The 20,578-nt window shown below is 45.9% G+C and overlaps 2 protein-coding genes across 2 annotated transcripts in view; one reads left to right on the forward strand and one right to left on the reverse strand.

Moving 5' to 3' along the window:
* Window positions 1-6,213: 6,213 nt before the first annotated feature.
* LOC123045290 (exocyst complex component EXO70B1) lies at window positions 6,214-8,839 on the forward strand. The gene has a single exon (XM_044468293.1). It carries the CDS (start codon window positions 6,494-6,496, stop codon window positions 8,540-8,542), a length of 2,049 nt encoding a protein of 682 aa, XP_044324228.1. The 5' UTR covers window positions 6,214-6,493; the 3' UTR covers window positions 8,543-8,839.
* A 5,175-nt stretch (window positions 8,840-14,014) lies between these two features.
* LOC123045291 (SNF1-related protein kinase regulatory subunit gamma-1) overlaps window positions 14,015-20,578 on the reverse strand; it is a 9,504-nt gene continuing 2,940 nt past the window's right edge. Inside the window, exons 2-6 of the mRNA XM_044468294.1 lie at window positions 16,320-16,492; window positions 15,424-15,630; window positions 15,050-15,325; window positions 14,664-14,827; window positions 14,015-14,505 (exon numbers count right to left, since the gene is read on the reverse strand). Of these exons, the coding sequence (XP_044324229.1) occupies window positions 14,208-14,505; window positions 14,664-14,827; window positions 15,050-15,325; window positions 15,424-15,630; window positions 16,320-16,492 (1,118 nt within the window). The 3' untranslated portion in view covers window positions 14,015-14,207. The remainder of the gene's footprint in view (window positions 14,506-14,663; window positions 14,828-15,049; window positions 15,326-15,423; window positions 15,631-16,319; window positions 16,493-20,578) is intronic.

The following is a 20,578-nucleotide window of genomic DNA, read 5'->3' on the forward strand; positions in this document are numbered from 1 at the left end:
ATACACTTATAGCTCTAGTGCATCCGTTGCATGGCAATCCCTACTCACTCACCTTGATATCTATTGATGGGCATCTCCATAGCCTGTTGATACACCTAGTTGATGTGAGACTATCTTCTCCCTTTTTGTCTTCTCCACAACCACCATATTGTATTCCACCTTAATGCTATATCCATGGCTCACGCTCATGTATTGCGTGAAGATTGAAAAGTTTTGAGAACATCAAAAGTATAAAACAATTGATTGGCTTGTCATCGGGGTTGTGCATGATTTAATTATTTTGTGTGACGAAGATAGATCATAGCCAGACTATATGAATTTGTAGGGATAGCTTTCTTTGGTCTTGTTATTTTGAGAAGACATGATTGATTTGTTAGTATGCTTGAAGTATTATTATTTTTATGTCAATATTAAAATTTTATTTTGAATCTTATGGATCTGAATATTCTTGCCACAATAAAGAAGATTACATTGATAAATATGTTAGGTAGCATTCCACATCAAAAATTCTGTTTTTATCGTTTACCTACTCGAGGACGAGCAGGAATTAAGCTTGGGGATGCTCTATACGTCTCCGACGTATCTAGTATAATTTTTATGTATTCATGCCATGTTTATAATATTTTTACATGATTTTGGTACAATTTGGTTAGAACTAACCCGAACTGACATTGTTTTCAGCAGAACTACCATGGTGTTGTTTTTGTGCAAAAATAAAAGTTCTCAGAATGCGCTGAAAATCAACGGGGATATTTTTGGAAAATATAAAAAATACTGGAACGAAAAGCTATCGGAGGGGAGTCACGAGGGCCCCACGAGGGTGGAGGGCTCCTCCCCCTAGGGCGTGCCCCTGCCTCATGGACTCCCTGTGGGCCCCCCTGACGTGAAACCGACGCCAAACCCTCCTATAAATCCCCAAACTTCCAGAACAAAACCCAGATCAGGAGTTTCGCCGCCGCAAGCCTCTGTAGCCACCAAAAACCAATCGGGGCCCTGTTCCGGCACCCTGCCGGAGGGGGGATCCATCACCAGTGGCCATCTTCATCTTCCCGGCACTCTCCATGATGAGGAGGGAGTAGTTCACCCTTGGGGCTGAGGGTACGTACCCGTAGCTATGTGTTTGATCTCTCCCTCTCTCGTGTTCTTGATATGGCACAATCCTGGTGTATCGCGAGCTTTGCTATTATAGTGGGATATTATGATGTTTCTCCCCCTCTACCTTCTTGTAATGGATTGAGTTTTCCCTTTGAAGTTATCTTATCGGATTGAGTCTTTAAGGATTTGAGAACACTTGATGTATGTCTTGCGTGAGATACCCGTGGTGACAATGGGTTATTCTATTGATTCACTTGATGTATGTTTTGGTGATTAACTTGCGGGTTTCGTGACCTTGGGAATCAATGCATAGGGGTTGGCACACGTTTTTGTCTTGACTCTCCGGTAGAAACTTTCGGGCACTCTTTGAAGTTCTTTGTGTTGGTTGAATAGATGAATCTAAGATTTTGTGATGCATATCGTATAATGGAACCCGCGGATACTTGTGGTGACATTGGAGTATCTAGGTGATATTAGGGTTTTGGTTTATGTGTGTCTTAAGGTGCTATTTTACTATGAACTCTAGGGTTGTTTGTGACACTTATAGGAATAGCCCAATGGGTTGATCGGAAAGAATAACTTTGAGGTGGTTTCGTACCCTATTAATCTCTTCGTTTGTTCTCCGCTATTAGTGACTTTGGAGTGACTCTTTGTTGCACGTTGAGGGATTGTTATATGATCCAATTATGTTATTATTGTTGAGATAACTTGCACTAGTGAAAGTATGAACCCTAGGCCTTGTTTCGAAGCAATGCAATACCGTTTTCGCTCACTTTTATCATTAGTTGCCTTGCTGTTTTTATAATTTCAGATTACAAAAACCTATATTTATCATCCATATTGCACTTGTATCACCATCTCTTCACCGAACTAGTGCACATATATAATTTACCATTGTATTGGGTGTGTTGGGGACACAAGAGACTCTTTGTTATTTGGTTGCAGGGTTGTTTGAGAGAGACCATCTTCATCCTACGCCTCCCACGGATTGATAAACCTTAGCTCATCCACTTGAGGGAAATTTTCTACTGTCCTACAGACCTCTGCACTTGGAGGCCCAACAACGTCTACAAGAAGAAGGTTGTGTAGTAGACATCAAGCTCTTTTCTGGCGCGGTCGCAGGTCCATGAAATATTTGATACGATGCAAGTCAATGAAGATGGACGTGTGCAGCGACGGCGGCGTGCGTACAAGGCTCGGGTGGAGTCTGGAGCATGTCGTGTCATGATCATGCAACCACAGGGCGTCAAGGCAATGCATAGATGTGTGAGGCGGACACGACGTAGGGTGGAGCATGTTTGCAGTCGGATAATTTCGGCTGGGTCGGACTGGACTGTCTAACGGATCGACCGGGATGTCGGTCAAAGCAGAAGACGACGATGATTTCGGCGACAACGACACAGGAGCGTGATGCTGATGGTGGCTGACTTTTGGGGCGTGGAAACACGTGGTGCAGGCCTGAGGGCTTGTGCGGCTTCGACAGACTATGGCGCGGGGTTGATTCAAGACGGTGCGCACAGGAGAGCTTGAAGTCGACAGGGCAAGGGAGGGTGGCACGTACAACCACCATGGAGTCATGTTGAAGGTGGAGTTGGAGTCTGATGGACGACTTCACTCTGTGCTGATGAAGGGGCTACGGCGTAAGAATTCGGAGAGTCGAAGCCTATTTTAGCGGGATAGCGAGAGACACGTGGATCGGACTGGGTACCAGTGGTCTGATGGAGATGTGATACTCGGCATCGGCCGGTGATGATCGGTGGTTCTCTGCAGTGGGGGTTGAGGCAGTGTGGGCTAGCTACCCGGGAGACTCGACCAGGACAGCAGAGGCTCGACGCGATGATAGCGGCGAGGCGTGCGGTAAGCACGGGACACAGCGACATGCCAAGGCGCTGATGATGGTCAGACATATGGTCAGACAAACTGTGCAGGGGGTGCTGAAGCAGTGTTGACGAGTACCGGATTCAAGTTGGTGACTGGGTCTATCGGTGCTGGTTGATGGACATGAGTTGACCGTGGAGAATCTGAGAAAGTGGCAGAAAGTCTGGAATTATCAGAAGCTGAGAGAGTACATGGCCGTATATTCTGTGGTGTTCAGTGCACGTGGCAAAGTGCGGATGACAAGTACAGAAGAAGGCAGAGTGCTATAGCTGTGGGACATGTCAGAGACTATCTGGAAAGAAGGGTGAGACAACTGCGAATTTGACTCAGGGTGACACAGGGACGGTGAAATTCCTTCATTTTCAGACAAGCGGTCAAGAAAGAGCGGTTACGTTGAGTTCAGGTAACTCTTATATGTGGCATCCAATATGTGAGTTGTTCATTTTCATGCAGACAGTGGTCGGTGTGTGATGGCGTTGAACGGATTCTCCGGAAGTTGGAAGGACAAGGTAGAGTAATGAGGAACTTAATTTTGCTCGAGTGTTGATTGTGAAGAAGACAAGAAGGGACTACAGTTGCAGGTGGAGTCACATGGAGTCTGGGAGTAGTAACGATGCTCATGGCGTATCTCAAGTCCAATGTACATGGAGGTTCGACGCACGAACGAATTCAAGATGGTGGAGAATATTCGCCAAGGTGGAGTTTGTTAGAATTGTGTCGAATATTATTGTACAAGGTAGGTTACAGTTGGACTTGGATTTGGATTGTGTGTAGACAGGGTAGGAGTTGTGTCCTATAGCTGGAACGCCGTGCCACCCGACACCGACCCGTTCTGGCGCATCTATACCAGACTCACCTCTACCCCCACCTCTCCTCGCCGCCGCCAACCCTAGCCGCCGCCCAGCCCTCCTCCACCCCCACCTCTCCTCGCCGCCGCCAACCCTAGCCGCGCCCAGCCCTCCTCCACCCCCACCTCTCCTCGCCGCCGCCAGAGGCGGTCTCCGGGCAAGTCCGGGGTGCCGCCAAGGAAGGTGGCGGCGGGGCAAGTTGCTGCTCTGCTTCCGCGGGGGCATTCGGATCTGGGGCGGCGGCCCCTCTGGTGAGGCACCACCGGCTTAGCGACGGGCGGTGGTGCGGGCGTTTGGTTCCGGCGTTCTTGGCCGCACGGGCGGCGGAATCTCGGAGGACGAGGGCGACGGCGCCAGATCTGGCGCTCCTCCTCCCTGTACGGCGTGTTCTCCCCCATCCGGCCCGCCCGTGTTCCATGGGACGCCGGCGCTGGTGGTGCTAGTGGTGGGGAATCCAGTCCGGGCGAAAGCCATGGCCGACCATGCTCGGCTGCGTCGACGGCGACGCCTGAGGGCGCCGTATCCCTCCTTGGAGGCGTCTGACAGGTTTGATCCCCCCACTCCCCCTTCCCCTAGTTCTCCCGGGCGAAAGCTCCAACTTTGTTGGGCGGCGGTGGCGCCATCGGCGTCGTATCCTTCTTGAAGGCGCCGTTTAGGGAGCTTGGTGGTGGTGGGCGCTGATGGGGTGCGGGGGGTGGCGGCGGTGGTACCCTCCTCGTCCTAGCTCTTGCTTTCCATCGCCATTGTATCTTTCCGCTCTGCAAGGTGGTGGCGCTGTCTAGAGGACGGCGACGTTGGTGGAGCGGTGCTTCATCTTTCACATTGATGATGGCGGATCTCGGCGGCATGGTGCTGTGGAGACTCGGCGTCTGATGCGCGGAGATGGACTCGTGCAGGAGGAGGAAGCTGTCTGGCGTCATGGGAACGTCGATGGCAGACTGGCCAGACAAGGTAGAAGCCTCAATTTGATCTGAAGACGGACCTGTGGAAGATGGCGGCGACGACACACGAGTGCGTCTGACCGGATTGCGCCCCAGACCCAGTATGTGGCTCGGCTGGGGTTGCCGAATGAGTTTCGGCTTCCGGCTTTTGATGTTAGGCTTAGGTGAGTGGTTTGGGTAGTGGCCCAGCTAGCACCCCCTCATCATATTGGATAGGAGTAGTGGCACATGTTGCCAAGATGGTGGATTCAGACACATTGTTGTAATACTTTGTATGGTTATCGAGAATAATCAATAAAGTGGCCGTATGCATCTCCCAAATGCAGAGGCCGGGGGTCATCCTCCTTTTCTAAAAAAATATATATATCGGAGGTATACACACGATGTAACCTATGCCAACATAATAGCACGGGCACGTGGGGGAGTCGGCGGCGTGTGCCGGCGGCCGGAAGGCTGGAGGTGCGGTATTGTAGCGGTGTCATGGGGAGGAGTGCCCGTAGTCATGCCCCGGGATGTAGCCATGATGGTGAACCTCGTTAACAAATCTCGGTGTCGTGCCTGTGTGATTGCTTGGTTCTCAGTAGATCGATGGATTGTCTCGGATTTATTCTAACACCACTAAAGAAGACCAGTGTGTACAGCTAGCCAGAAGAAATGCGTGAGTGTGGAGCGGAGTTGTGACGCCAGCTCATGGAATAATTGAGCGATACCGTATTCTTATCCAGTGACACGAGCGGAGCCTTTTGGTTTGCAGTTGCAGTGCGTGAGCCGTCCAGCCGAAAGCCCGAGGGGCAATCATGGCAGAGAACAGGCAACCCATGACATGATCGTTACACACACGGATAAACCTGTTGGCTTCAAACATTCCTAGTGACAGTAATAACACAGAAATGCATACGATAGTTCCGCAATGTTTGGAAAGACGTTTTTGAACATCCATCCATGCTAAGTGCGATCTACCCCAAGTGACGCGAATGTCGTGCTTTTCAAGATTTACCCAGAGTTTTTTTTTCTTTTTTCAAGAAGATTTCAGGAAGACGTCTCTGGTCAAGTTTCGACGGATAGGGACTTTGTGGTTCCCTTGAGAGCATGGAAATGGTGATGACGACGGGGATCTAATACGAGGAGGAAAGACGTCGAGATCTACGCAGCAAAAGATGACAGCGACCACCAAGAACATTGTACATAATTGTCCAGTGCATTCAAGTTCCAGTTCCAACGGGGTTAGATTTGGACAGAGGCGAGGCCAAAACCAATGTGTAATTGCGGCCAATTGCGCAATTTATTCTTCATTAGGAGAGGAAAACATGTCGTCGTCAAGCTCGATACTGCTTGTGGCAAGAGAGAGTAAAAGCGGGGGAGCGAGAGAAGATGAAACACGTGAGCGGTGCGAGGATGAGGTCGGCAAGTTGGACTTTGGAGGTCCGGGGATGAGATACAAAGATGAGCTGCGCACCGTGAATTGCCAGCCACCGCATTCCACCAAACAGCAAACGAAACGGGCCGGCAAAGTGGTGCCATTTGCTTCCCTCCTCGTCTCGCAGGGTATCCCCTCTCCCTCTATCCGTCCGCCCCTTTGCTGGCACCGGCACACATATCTATCTCTTTACCACTACTGCTACGAGTGCTCTGTTTACCGCGGCCATCAGCCTCCGAGCCGCGCCGTAACTCCCGTCCCGAGTATCGCATCAGTAAACCACCGCCGGATCAAACCCTAGCGGCCCGCCGGCGATGTCGGCGTCTCCGCCGCCGCCCGAGGACGCCGTGCCTCTGGCGGGCGTCGGCGCCGTCGCCGTCGCCGGCAACGACAAGGTCCTCGCCGCGGCGCACCACATCGTCAAGTCGCTCGCCACCTCCAAGAACGCCGCCGACGACATGATCCGCATCCTCTCGGGCTTCGACTACCGCCTCTCCACCATCACCTCCGACCTCTTCCACTCGCCCTCGCCCTCCCACTCCCACTCCCCGACCCACGCCGCCTCCTCGGAGGCCGAGGGCCTCTCTCTGCTGGATTTCGACGACGCGGCGCAGCTCATCCACCTCTGGGACACCACCCCGGAGGCGCTCGTCTTCGAGGCCCCCGAGGACGACGCCACGCACTACCTCGCGGCGGTCGACGTCGCCGTCGACCACCTCGCCGCCGGGGGCCCCGCAGCCGCCTCGGGCCGCGCGGGCGTCGCCGTGCAGCTCGCCATGGCGCGCCTCGAGGACGAGCTCCGCCACCTCATGCTCCGCCACGCCGTGCCGCTCGACGCCAGCGGCCTCTACTGCTCGCTCCGCCGCCTCTCGCTCGAGTCCATGGACGACCTCGACACCTCCTCCGAGTTTGACCCCACCACCCCGCACAGCCAGGAGGGCGCGCCAGATACCGCCCGCAGCGCCAGTCTCGTGGGGAACCCCTTCGACGACCAGCTGTTCGACCTGGTGCGGCCTGACGCTGTTGATGAGCTGCGCGCCATTGCTGAGCGGATGGGGCGCGCTGGCTATGCAAGTGAACTCGTGCAGGTTTACTGCGGCATCCGCCGGGACCTGCTTGATGAGTGCCTCACAGTTCTGGGCGTCGAGCGGCTCAGCATCGACGAGGTTCAGCGTGTGGAGTGGAAACAGCTGAATGACAAGATGAAGAAGTGGGTGCATGGCGTCAAGACGGTTGTCCGTTCCCTGCTGACAGGCGAGTATCGGCTCTGCGACCAGGTGCTCGCAGTGTCTGATGAGCTGCGGAACGAGTGCTTTGTTGAATCCACCAAGGTTTGCATAATGCAGATTCTTAACTTTGGGGATGCTGTGGCTGTGTGCCCTCGTTCGCCGGAGAAAGTGTCCCGGATTCTTGATATGTATGAGGCACTTGCCGAGGTAATTCCTGAGCTCAAGGAACTCTACTATGGGACTCCTGGGGATGATGTGATCTGTGATTTGGAGGGGGTCCTTGGGAGGCTTGGGGATGCAGTCAAGGGTAACCTTCTTGAGTTTGGGAAGGTTCTACAGCAGGAGTCGTCACGCCGGCCTATGATGGCTGGTGAGATCCACCCAATCACACGTTATGTGATGAACTATCTTAGGTTGTTGGTCGTTTACAGTGATACGCTTGACAAACTCTTGGATGAGGATGCTGCCGGAGATGCTGATCATAATGCTTCAAATGGAGGTGCTGATGATGATGAGGAGTATCTGCAGAGCTTGACCCCACTTGGACATCGCTTGGTGAAGCTCATGTCTTACTTGGAGGCCAATTTGGAGGAAAAATCTAAACTGTATGAGGACGGTGCACTCCAGTGTATATTTTCCATGAATAATACACTTTATATTGTCCAAAAGGTGAAGGATTCCGAGCTTGGGAGGATTTTAGGGGATCATTGGACACGGGGGCGCCGTGGAAAGATTCGGCAAAATTCCAAGAGCTACCTTAGGATATCGTGGACAAAGGTTTTGTCCTATCTCAAGGATGATGGTCATGGCAGTGGGAGTGTAAGTCTTGGGAATTCAAGCTCGAGGGTCAAAGAGAAATTTAAGAACTTCAACTTTGCCTTTGATGAGATTTACAGGAGTCAAACGCTTTGGAAGGTACCGGATCCTCAACTCCGCGAAGAGCTCAAGATATCTATATCTGAAAATGTGATTCCAGCATATCGTGCTTTTCTGGGTAGATATGGTAGTCTAGTGGATAATGGAAGAAATTCTGGTAAATACATAAAGTACACCCCAGAGGACTTGGAAAATCAACTGTCTGATCTTTTCGAAGGGTCACTAGGGTCTGCCAACCATTCCAGAAGAAGGTTATAGTTCCTATGACAAAATTTGGTTACAGGTATATCTTTACAAGGGGTAGTATATTGCTGAACTGCTGGTTGCATGTATTGGATTGGTGCATGTTCCCTAGTTGGTATGGTGCTGTAATACCGCAGGAGTCCACAGGAGGATCCTTTGGTTCAGTCAGATTATGTGTAACAAGAAATAATGTACATGTATTGTTTTTCCAGTGTACTCATTTCTTTGCACACTACAATGTCCAAAATCTAGATTTGGCACCATGTAGAGGCATGCTTCTTGGAATATATTGAACATGTTATATGTGTTTCAGTTGGAATAACTTGCAGAAGATGTGGGAAAAGGGCATGTTTAGGCCGCAAACCATAAGTAACAGAGCTTGCCATTTGCATGCTTAGAGAAAATGAAGTGAAACAAACATGTCTTATGCAATCCGTGAAGCTACGGATCGTAAAACGGACCATAGTGCAAAATCCGACTGATCGTACTGTTGAAGAAAGTAAGTATCATTAATTTGATTGCTGCGCAAAAGTCTAGACACTTCCTTTTTTTATGCTCACATACAACTTATGTTACCTTAGAATGAATGTTTATGTTTTCTCTAGTAAGATATTTGTATGAACTAAACGCATTTATCGTCAGAGTCTGAAACAAAGGTTACTTAATCAGACTGTAGGGCATAGTGTCAAAAAAATAAATTCAGACTGTAGGGCAGTGGTACATGGTAATAACGATCTTCAGGCAGTATACGTACTAATTTAGAGGTGTCATTCACACATCGGAATACTCTTGCTATTTTACTGACGAAAATGTAAGTGTTGATGAGTTATATTGGGCTATTTTCTTATTTAAAACGAACAATATTTCATTACTACTGTTAGGACTCTTTTCTTGGTGTTGGCAATTTCTTATACTCCCTCCGATCCATATTAATTGCCGCTGACTTAGTACAACTTTAGTACAAACTTGTACTAAGTCAGCAACAATTCAAACGGATAGGAGGGAGTAACTTAATTCTACCATTCTCTTCTGCCTTGGTAAATTCTATTTAATATATAATGTGCATCTATCATTCTTTAGGGTCTGAACCTTTCCATATCTATCATGGCAAGGTGTAACCCTCTGTAAAGTAATATAAGATCATTTACTTTAGTGATCTAAACGATCTTATAAAAGTTTACAGAGGGAGTATCTATCTTAGTAAACTGATTTGATCTTCCATAACAACTATTTATCATAGTTGTTATACTTCTGAAGGCTTGCTTATGCTAACCTCAGCCAGATACAATTGGCAGTTTACAAAGTGGGTCATCGTGGTCTCATTATTTGGGTTCTTTGAGATACAGGGATAATAATAAGCACATCGATGGTAAATGGATGTGAAGAATTCAGGGTAGAGGTTAAGACATAGGGGTACTGCCCATATGGGAGCACACTAGGTTGTTGAAATTTTCAGTGGTTTCTCTAATGCTCGAAAAGCATCAAAAGCACACCTAGTACTCACTCTCAAACTTCAAAATTATGAAAATAACAGTTAGTGCTCACTGCATTTCTGTATGGCCTGTATTTTTGCAATCTTTTTTTAAAATATAGGTTTCTATATGTAATTAATGATTTTTCTATTGGGTTCAAGTCCTGGAAACAGCCTCTTACAGAAATGTAGGGAAAGGCTGTGTACTATAGACCCAAAGTGGTCGGACCCTTCCCTGGACCCTGCGCAAGCGGGAGCTACATGCACCAGGTTGCCCTTTTTTTTTCTATCTTTTACCCCCTTTTATCTCTCATCTCTCATTGTCATTTCTGGTTAACATGGTGAATATTCTCGCTCGTATTAATGGGCTTTATCAACCCTGTGACCCTTGCAATTCCGTCAGAGCAAGTACAATAATGGGCTTATAGCCCGCTTACATGGCACTTTTGTCTGTGTGAAGGAGAGAGACATGGAAAAATGATGGGAGTGGGCTCTCATGCAAGAGCCAAGCTATATGCGTACTCCTAGGCAAATGCAATAAATATGACAAAAGAGATAGAGAGAAGGTGAAAAAAAATACTCCCTCTGTTCCTAAATATAAGTCTTTTTAGACATTTCAAATGGACTACAACATATGGATGTATATAGACATATTTTAGAATATAGATTCACTCATTTTGCTCCATATGTAGTCACTTGTTATAATCTCTAAAAAGACTTATATTTGGGAATGGAGGGAATAGTACTCTTATAGCCAACCTTATAGCTAACCTTGTTGTATGAGTGACTATAAGTGATGACTATATATGACACGACAACATCATATAGCCAGCAGTTGGCTATACTACTAACCATGCTCTAATATGCCTTATAAAATGAAATGGAGGGGTTAGTTACTTATTATATGAAGTGAACTTAGTTTGTAACTTCATATTGGTGTAGCTTCGGAATGTGAGGCTTATAATGAAAGCAACAAGACATGTTTTTGCGAAAGAAAAATCAACAAATAGTTTGATAATACTTGCTGTTTCTTGCATTAAAGTCCACCAGATGAAGTGTTTTACTTGACTATTACTCCATTTTGGGTATCCCTTGTTTGATAAAGCTGGTGCAGCTTCATGAACTACCTGAGCATGGAGGGAGGAGGATGGTGCGGCTAGGTACTCAGCTTGGTTCACCTGATATAACAGTGGTATCGTTTTTCCTTTTATGTCATTCTACTGATGCTTCTTTGTAAGCCCTTCATGACCATTTGAAGTCATGGCTTGGTAGGTTTGCTTTCTGGAGTTATATAGAAATGAATATGGTGTAATTCACAATGAGCGGAGTCCTCACCTCTAAACTAAGAAACATTCTGAAGGATAGCGAACTATAATTATCGACCAATTGCAAAACTTAAACATGTTTTCCAGCTTCTTCAAGGTATGAAACAGGAGAAGTGTTGTATCTGAGCTGAGAATTTTAACTGTACCGCTCCACAAGTATTCCCGGTGTTCCCGCTCTTGTCGCCGTGATTTTGCTATAGTCGTCACCCTTTAGGATGGGTCCTGTGGCCACTTAGGAAGCCATGTTCTTATGTTGTGCAGGCATGCTATTGCACAATTTGAATTGCTCGTTATGAAGAATTGGAGTAGAGGAATATGCATTCTGGGATTAGGCTATTTGCTCCGTTGGAAAATAAGGCCTGTCTCAGGTAAATTTTATCAATTTTCTGGTATTTTAGCATATGTCACAACTCTATTTCATAATCCATCCGTTCCAAAATATAATGCATACTAGAAATTTTCTCTTTTTTTAGTCGAACTTCATCAACGCTGTCCAAGTAACGCTTTCAGTACTAAATATATACCATATGAAAGTATATTCCACGACAAAGCTGATGGTATTTGTTAAGTATTAGTAGATATAGATATTTTTCTCTATAAACTTGGTCAGAGTTAGGGGTGCAGGAAGGCGTCCTGCAAAATCCCGCGAAATAGCCAAGTTAGTATACAGTTAGTACTCCCTCCGTCCCAAAATAAGTGTCTTGAGCTTAGTACAAATTTGTACTAGAGCTAGTACAAAGTTGAGACACTTATTTTGGGACGGAGGGAGTATTAATTAAGGTGACCCACTTCAATCTGTTTAGAACTAACTTTTTTACCTTTGAATTGGAAGCGGGACGGGTTCGGGCTCCGCCCTGCACACCTAGTCCGAGTCTTTGAAGCTTCACTTTTGAGAAAATCAATGCGCATTATATTATGGAAACGAGGGAGTACTCTGTTTTGGGGTAACAGTCCAACAGATGACTAATAGAAGTGGGCAAATAGATGGTATCTTAGTAAGTTGGAACAAATATGACATTAGCAGTATGGAGCCAATATCCACTTTAATTTGTTTATGTTGAAACATGCAATTTGCAGTCTGCTTCGGTGCCGGCGCTATGGCACCCCTCTGTGGCCCATGTTTAGCCCTACAGCATCTGTAAGACTGAGAGTTTCATCGAGTGTTCATCTGACAGATTGAAAGCTACCTTGTTGAGATATCCTTTTTCTCTCCATTGGAAGTGCTTCTTATGTTATTTCTGTTCTTTTACTTTTGAGCCTCTGTATGTTTGAAGTGTATGTACATGCAAAATAAAAGAAAGTAAACAGAATTGATTAACTCCACAGTTTTTTTCAAATTGAGGATGGTTACCATTTGTGCATTTGGAGGCTTTATAGTAGTGAAATACTCCATCGTCACTCCGCTTTAAATTACCACGCCACTCTGCTTTAAGCTATTTTTAATTGCTTTGATTAGAGCAATGGAAGTACTGTATCTAGTTTGTGGTAATCCCATGAAGGGCCTCGGACAGCAATCAAGCAGATAGATTCCACTTTCTGTTGGTCCTTGTAAGGTAGGAGTACCCTTGGAAGAGAGTGAATGAAGATGTGGAATTCACATTCTGCATGGTTTAGTAATGCGTTTTAACGTGATGATCGACAATACTGATCCTAAATGGCAAGCTTGTTGTTGTTGTTGTTGTTGTTGTTGTTGTTGTTGTTGTAGTATGTATGATCACTTCATCCATGCTTGCACTAGGGCTGTCCTCTCTGAACAGATTTAAGACTTTAATCAAATGGCAAACTCGTTGATGAATCCTTCCTTGTAATATTGCACCTTTACTACACTGGCAAGTGGCAACTTAGACAAAGAGGTTACTGGTGCAATGCTTGGTTGGCCAATCATCATGTGGCCAGGCCAGCATGGACCATAGTTCTGCTACCTTATTATTTCTCCATGCTGTGTCCACCAAATCTCTTTGGTAATATCTAGCTGGAGACTCGGAAATTTGTAGGGTAGCAGTTGTACCGGGGTGGTTATTGGCCTAAAGGCATGCATGTAATGCTGTAACCACCTAATGAGCCGGAATTGGTCTGGCTCCCCGCCTGTTTTAGAGTAATAATAACATAAAAGTTGTGCATCTGCATCTGGATCTGGTAAGCTGGGATTTTATATGTTTACTCAACGTCTTTTTTAAAGAAGGGCACTGGCATCTTGACTCTTGAGTGACCAAACTCACTATGTTGTCACTGTTCCTGCCTCCCTCCCTCCATCCACCGATCTGGTGGAGTGGTTCTAAGTTAACTGCTACTATCTCCATCATCCCACCATGGATATGATATGAGTCTTAACTTTGATCACTGATTTGACCAACAAAATGTATACCATTTGAAACTTCTTTCAAATGCAAAATCCATTTGAGACATATTATGTTGGTAAAATACATGATCGAAGTTAAACCAAATTAGAGTGGCCTTGTATAGATGGACGAGGGGGAGTACCATGTACATCTTGAACTTTGGTCTAGCCACATCATCACTTGTGGTCGCCCAAGACCAAGAATGTCTCGCCCGAAGAGCTTAGCTTAAATTTCAACATAACGACGAAAGGTGACAGTGTTGCAGAGCTTGCCTTCCAAAAGAGCAGGACCGGTGAAGCAATGGTGACAGAATTTATGCAACCGTCAACAAGAAAGAAGAGAGGCATCATCATTCTCATCGCAAGGCTCAGGCGATTCTCAGATTATTCAACGCACACTGTCATCCACCCCATTGGTTCATTAGTCCTTCCCACAGAGGTCTCTCCACAGCAACAGCAACCGCAACCCCAACTTGAGAAGAAGATTGGGAATGAGCAAAAAGAAAGATAATGTACATTTTTTGTACATAGTAGTACACAGTTTTGTCAGACGGTACTGTTTGCGGGTAGGGGAACGACGCCGTCGAAGAAATCCCCAAAGTAATGCCGTGGCTCGTGCACCAGCTTGGAGATTATGTCCCTCAGCGTGATCACCCCCTCGGTGTCCCCCTTGTCGTCGACCACGTAGATCCTGTGGATCTTGGTCGAGTCCAGCTTCAGTATGATTTCCTTGATCACGTCGTCTCTTTTGCATGTGATCACGTCGTGCAGCAACGGCGACGCTTCGTGTTGCTCCTGGAGATGGTGCCGGACCGCGGTAAGGAAATCCTTGGCTGAGATTGTCCTGTGAATGCATCCAGCCAGAGTCATACAAGAGGGCACTTCTCAAGAGTAGCAATTATCAGGTGCCATGGTCTGCCTCAGTGCATGGTATTCGAGAGACCGGATTTGAAAAGATAACAAAGCTCATCAGCAAGTACAGTATACACCAGAGTTACAAACCTGTATTGTTTGTATATCTTGGGGGCACTCAGAAGATATTGGACATCTCTGATGCTAATGTTACCAATTGCTTTCGTTCCATTTGTGTTCATAACAGGCACACCACCAACCCCCTTTTCCCTCATCAGTTGGAAGGCTTTTAGGACTGGCTGGTCTTCATTTACCTATAAAGGGCAACACCAAGGCAACATTGAGTTCTCCTTCTTTTCTTTTTTTTTTAGATTCAGGTTTGCGCTTGAGTTTTTTATTCTTCAGTTGCATAAACCAGCTTACAGATTCAATTGTATAGTTGTTGAGCAGCATGATTCTAATAAACCTTGTCCTCATTATATACAGATTAATGCGCCAAACATTTACAAGGATGAGATTACACATTCGGGAGGTACCTTAACAAGTCTGTATGGCTTCATCAGAGGAAGGCCCAGTTCAGATAGTTTCTTGGTTCCCCAGCTTTCAAACCAAGGAAGTCCAACACACTCTGCAAGCATGTGCACAACGGAAGATTGTGTAATGATATTCTCGATCTTATTTCCCCCCATATCTACCACTGGGAGGCTCTTCATCCTGTACTTGGATAGAAGAAGCAGCATGGTGAGGAATGTGTCAGATGTCTGCAGGGCAAGAAATGGCGCCCATCGGAAGCTTCCAGAGATATCGCCAACCTACGACATTACAAACTGTGTCATGGATGGGTGCTAACTAGAAGAGAATATAAGTATGTGACCATTTTCACTGCAGTGAGAAGGGGTCGGTCGGTCACCTTTGTGTTCTTGTAGAACTCAGAGGAAGTAAGGGTTTCAAAAAAACTTCCACCCACTGATGCAGCTTCATCTGATTCTGAATCAGTGGTGGTTTCTACCCTGCCAGATGACGTTCTTCTGAATGTGAAAGAGCCTAACCTAGCTGCTAGATTGGCCACAGGTGATCCAACTGCAGAACCAGCTGTTCCGTTACCTGAAGCATCAGACTGATGCAGAGGAGAAGAAGAAGCAGTTATAGTCAGACATGCACGAGCGTGAAAATAATCAGTTCCACAACTGACATTACAAATAAAGTTTATAACTTTCTGCAATTGTAGTGCATTACTTTGTTTTAAACTACCTACCTTTCTAATCATTCTGAATTTACTTAAAGGTCAGCATTTCAGTGATGTGAAGATGCATTTTGACAAGAGCTTAGAAAGGTGAATGACTCGATGGACAGTCCAATGATATCAGGCCTAGGTTAAGGTCATGATCAGAGCTCTCCATTTCCCTTCAGACACAATTGATAAAATATTCAAATATGTGGCTCAATGCTTTTAATGAACATTGAGCCACATATTTGAATATTTTATCAATTGTGTCTGAAGGGAAGTCCAATTGAACAGTGTTCTTAGAATATATCGGAACTGAAAGCGTATCTTCCAAAGTTACCCTCTAGACAAACAACGAGACAAAAAAGTTTTCCACCAAGAGGTTCATCTTGTTACTTCTAGATCTACCATTGTGATTTTGAATGTAAAATGGAATTCATTTGGTTTAGATGAGGATAATATTGATCAAAGCTGCAAACATATCTACATGTTTTGACTAATGATTCACGGATTCATGGTGATCAAACCGATCTAGCTATATAAAAAAGAATTGAACTGAAGAGAGGGAGAGATGTATAAACCTGATGAAGCAACCACATTGCAATACCAGCAAATTCCACAATACCGATGTATTTGTCTATCCAAGTAGCATCCTCTGGAGCATCGACGTTTCTTATGGGTGCGCTCAAAATTTTATTTTTGGATAATGTCTCAACAGTATCAGCAAGGCTGGCATCCGAAGGTATCTCGATCACTGCACGAAGAAATATCATGGTAGACATTTAGAATTCAGAGTGACTATGAGACAATATGTGTTAAAAGTACATGTTCTGTATATTATTGTTTACAGCCATACATTTCAGTAAAATTATGGCCTTACAAAACCATGGTATCGGCTATTAAAAATATCAAGATATTCGATTTAGTAATGACATATCTATATTAAATAACATGCAACTGTGTTGAACCTATCTGATAATGTAACTCCATCACTTCAAAATCCACTTGTAGTGTGTGTGTGTGTATATATCTATATCTCTCTCTCTATATATAGGGAAAATACATACTACCATATAGTGGTAGTTACCTCTGTTCTCAGCGCCGTCCGATCTCGTCTCTGGTGTGGCTATTGATTAACGGGTTGGTTGTGAAAATAGGCTCTCTTTTTCCACTTCGCCCGATAAGAAAAAGCGCCCGTACAGTTCCGACTATCATGCATGGATATTATTTAATCACCTCACAACAGCAGGCATGCAGGACGTTTCGTGGCATCTCACCATTAGGAGATCAATGGATCCAATAATGGCGGAACTAAAATTTGTTACGGCAGTCGCCGACTCGCCGGCAATTGCAGCCGATTAGGATTAGGAGCATGGATGCATGTCGCAAGGTATTCATCAGGCAAACAAAATCTTCTAGTCTCTTCCTGATTTGTTTCTTATCTAATATGAATTCATCGTTGATCTAGAGCATGGGCATACCTACGAAGATCCAGATGTGATGATAAGGAACAACGAGCAAGGCGACCACAAGCCGACCAAGTGCGCAGTCACAGGAAGAGACCATCTTCGTACAGTAATTTCTTCTCGGACTGTATGCCGGTGTCATGGCGTCACCACCGTGGAGCCGTCGCCACGGCCGGCCGGCCGCTCCTATGTGATTGGTGGCTTCCTACGATGATGTATGGAACTACTATTATACTAAACATACCGCATGCTCAACCAGCCGCCGTCAACATGCGCTCTCCACCACGGCCGCCACTGCCGCCATTGAAGAGCTCACCACTGCCTGCTACATCGACCCTATATGATCTTGGACGTGTCCACCCCAGCTATCATCACGTCTAGCACTACATGAGTCCCAATCCAATTCTCTAGTTACAGATCAGTATACGTACGTGCATGAGAAAGCATCATCACAAAGTCCAAGAAAGCTATGTGCTCAAAGTTTTGTTCCAATGTTGTCTCTTCTAGCCGACTGATGTTCTAGCTAGTAGTTACAGTTGCTTGAAGATGTAGTATCTTGGCAGATTTTTCAATTTTGCAATCTTGTACTTGTACGTGAAAACAGAATAGAACAAACACATGCATACTCTAGTATATTTGATCAGTATCAAGATGTACTTCTTTTTATTGAGATACTCCTCTTAGCATATCTATTTTTTGTAGGAAGATACTCTTTATTTTGGAAAATATACTCCTTATTTGGACATACTCCATACTTTATACTCCTTTTTAGAGATACTCCATACTACGAAGTACATATTCCTATAGAATAGTAGTATATTATATACTCCATTCTACGAAGTACATATTCCTATAGAATAGTAGTATATTATATACTCCATTCTTTCATTGAAATAATAGTATATTATATACTTCATACTCTGATTACATGTCCTAGATTAGTGAAATACTCTATACTTCATACTTTCTTAGAAGGAATATACTCCATACTTTCTTAACAAGATACAACATACTACATACTCCATACTTTCTTGAAAGGAAAATACTTCATACTTTCTTAACAGGATATGTACAACATACTACACTCCATATTTTCCTAAACGGAAGATACTCCATACTTTCGTAACAGAATACAACATACTGCATACACATTAATTTCATATAAAATTACTACATTTTCGTTGCAAAAAAAAAACTCCATTCTATATACTCCTTTGAGCGTTCACTCTCTTTAAAAATCACTCCATTCTATATACTCCCACTTTGGATGTACACAAAGTAAGAATGACAATATCACCATATAATTAATCCTTGCCGGCGGCATATATGGCCATACTTTTTTGTGTGGAAAATAGTCTTTTTTATGATATACTCCAATATTGTATTGCTACAAATACAGTCCACTACAAATACTCTATTTAATTCCTCGTACTAAAGAATTTCCTTCCGCCAGGAATAATAGGCGCCACGTCCACACATGCTTATCCAATAAACAATGTGATACAAGAACGTTACCTAGAATTGAGGAAGTAGTTCAACAACTTGCCGGATTATTTAATAATTAAACTAAATTAGTTGCTCTTATTGGATTGCATAGAACCCGTTAACCGCATCCATCTATCCAGTTGGCTTGCTGCTACGTAGAGTGTGGACACGTGGAGGTCAGCTAGCTAGGTGGTAGTTACCACTGCTTGTAGATAAAAATATATATATATATATATATATATATATATATATATATATATAGTTATAAATTCAAAGGTTCTATAATTGATCATTACATAAAGAAGTTTTGGTTTCAAATTACCATTGTTTTTAAGGCGTCCCGCCTTGGACGCTTAGGCGACGCTTAGGCGATAAGGCGCCCCCCAGCGCCTTACAGATATGCCCGCCTTAGGCGCTTAGGCGTCCGCCTTAGGCACTTAGGTGTCGCCTAGGCGATAAGGCGCCCCCCAGCGCCTTAGGTTGCCTTACCGCCTTAAAAACTATGGAAATTACATTAGCATTTCTTAAAACTTGTTCGACTGAATCGAAGAAGCTAAGTGTTGAACACCGTACGTAAACAATTTTGATCATTGTAATTCCATTTCATACATTCATATGTATTATCCATGCAACAACTAATGTCATTAGTCCCTTAAAATTCAAGTCCAGCCGAACCCCTACCGCCTATAGCCAAATTTTAGGGAAGTGCAAAAATACTCACTCCAGCAGAGGTCCTATCCCGATCGCTCCAGGGCTCCCTCGATCGCTCCCTCCAGGGCGATCAGGGGGCCAACCCCAGTGCCCCGGCCGCCGCCCCCTCCCCCTCTCCTCCACCTCGTCGTCCCCAGAGACGTGCGCCGGCTAAGCCTAGGCGCCGCCGATGATGGGGACGGCGGGGATATAGGCTACAGCCCCGCGATCTGGAGGGACCGGCGGCGCGAGATCTCCCTTCGGTCTTCGTCTTTTCCGGCGGTTCGGCGCTGCTCAGGCGGCTTCGTGGGGAGGGCGGATCAGGGGGGGATGTGGCCATGGTTGACTGGTCGGCGACGCCTCCGGTCAGATCTGATCTGACCGGTGCCGCTGGCGGTGGTGGCCATCTCCTCCATCGGAGGTGGTCGGCCTGAGGCTGGATGGTCCGATCTCGAGATCCGCCATCTAGTTCCGGCAGCGAGTCAGGAAGACATAGTTGCCGGTGAAAACCGAGCCGATGGCAGGCGATGGCAGCGTCTGCATCGTTACCTTGATGAAGGCATCGCCGTGTAACTACTGTCGACCCACTCGTGCTGCTCCAGGGGAAACCCTAAGATCTGGTCTTCCAGATCGGACGATGGCGGTACTGCGGTGTCGTTTTCTCTCTTGGGAGCATCGTTTGTGGAGCAGAGCTGGAAGACAGAGGCAGGAGGTGGAGCGGCTTCGTCTTGCACGGAGCTTTCGGTCGAGATGTCAAGTCATGCTTGCCGACAGGTGGTACGCTGTGTTATGCCTGGTTGGCAGGTGCTACGCACGACAGATCTTTCAGAATCTTCGTGGCTGGACGGACGAGCGCGGGGTGGTGACGCCGTGGTGGCGTCGACGGATGGATGGACTGGCAAGGATGATGCAGATCTCTCTCCTGAAGATGGGTCAACGGTTCGATGATGATGGCGGCGTCTAAAACGTGTGCATGTGGTGTATGCTTTAGGTCTGCTGCACCGGCTGTGCGTTTCGATACGTTATGTGGATGGATTGGCGACGGCACCGGTTTTAGATACGGGGAGTGAGAGCACTCCACATTATGGAGTTTTGTAGGTGTGAGTGGTGGCTTCGGGTGGCTTGATGTATGTTCTTGTTAGACCTATGTTGAATAATAAATAAAGATGGCTGTATGCATCGATTGATGCAGAGGCCGG

The sequence above is a fragment of the Triticum aestivum genome, chromosome 2B (assembly GCF_018294505.1).
Source record: "Triticum aestivum cultivar Chinese Spring chromosome 2B, IWGSC CS RefSeq v2.1, whole genome shotgun sequence".
Taxonomy (NCBI): domain Eukaryota; kingdom Viridiplantae; phylum Streptophyta; class Magnoliopsida; order Poales; family Poaceae; genus Triticum; species Triticum aestivum.